General features: G+C 36.0%; 2 protein-coding genes across 2 annotated transcripts in view; both read right to left on the bottom strand.

Moving 5' to 3' along the window:
- Positions 1-88: 88 nt before the first annotated feature.
- On the bottom strand, positions 89-383 carry Pmar_PMAR025577 (hypothetical protein; the record flags this gene model as incomplete). Its single annotated transcript, XM_002765187.1, has 1 exon — positions 89-383. A coding segment is annotated over one exon (295 nt), but the record flags the coding sequence as incomplete, so codon positions are not given.
- Positions 384-704: 321 nt separating this feature from the next.
- Pmar_PMAR025578 (glutamic acid-rich protein, putative) overlaps positions 705-974 on the bottom strand; it is a gene marked incomplete at both ends in the record, with an annotated part of 2,800 nt that continues 2,530 nt past the window's right edge. The window contains one exon of the mRNA XM_002765188.1: positions 705-720. Within this exon, the coding sequence (XP_002765234.1) occupies positions 705-720 (16 nt within the window). The remainder of the gene's footprint in view (positions 721-974) is intronic.

Genomic DNA, 974 nt, shown 5'->3' on the forward strand with positions numbered 1-974 from the left:
ATACGAAGTTTGGTACGATAATCTTCTGTGACATCCTATCATCAACATAAGCATCATCACCATCATTAGCAGGGATGAATGTATTAACCTCAGTCCATCTCGCTACACCTTCATCATTCCATATATCAATATCATTAGGGTATTGTTGGATATTCTCATAAGTACTAGCAAGATGTATGGGCTCTAACTCCTCTAGTATAGGTTTATGGACCCCACGTAGTATATCCTTTGGATTGAGTATTGTATATGGATAGAACGTATAAGGCATACCATAACGACACATATCAGGCTTAATACAGGAATCATCATCTTCATTATTACACCATCCACTCCATATCTCAATAGCCTTGATATCAGGTTTATTATTGGATAAGCATACTTCTCTAGCAGTAGTAGAATTCATTAACCAAGCTTGATAGGTTAGACCAGGACATGTTAGATCCCCTAGAAGGAGATTAGAACATGATGATGATGATGATGATGACCCAGCATTATTATTATTATTATCACCCACATCATAGGTATTATCTATATATCTCATCTTATCAATACCATCAATAAGAGTAGTATAGATGTATATCCTTATTAGTATACCAATGATTATTAATATGATACTTAATGCACCACATATCCCTCCACATATGAACAACTGTCTTGGTTTACTACCAATACACTGTAGCATATTGATGATAATAACTGGCCTGTTAATGATAGTGTTCCCTATTCATAATAACAACAAAACAACAATATAGTTATAATAGTAGTAATGATAAGGAAGCTGATGCTAACTATTATAACTAGTTCTGCTACTAACGAGAGTATCCAAGTCAACCTCTACCTACTGGACCTGCAGTACTACCACTACTACCAGTAGCAGTACCGCCACTGAGTAGCATATACCTGACAAGTAGTAGGAGTAGTATGGTAGTAGTCATTCTTCTTACGAGTTGCCCTCCTTCTTCTGTACTCTCTCT

This window comes from Perkinsus marinus (assembly GCF_000006405.1).
Source record: "Perkinsus marinus ATCC 50983 genomic scaffold scf_1104296975596, whole genome shotgun sequence".
NCBI classification, from domain to species: Eukaryota; Perkinsozoa; order Perkinsida; family Perkinsidae; genus Perkinsus; species Perkinsus marinus.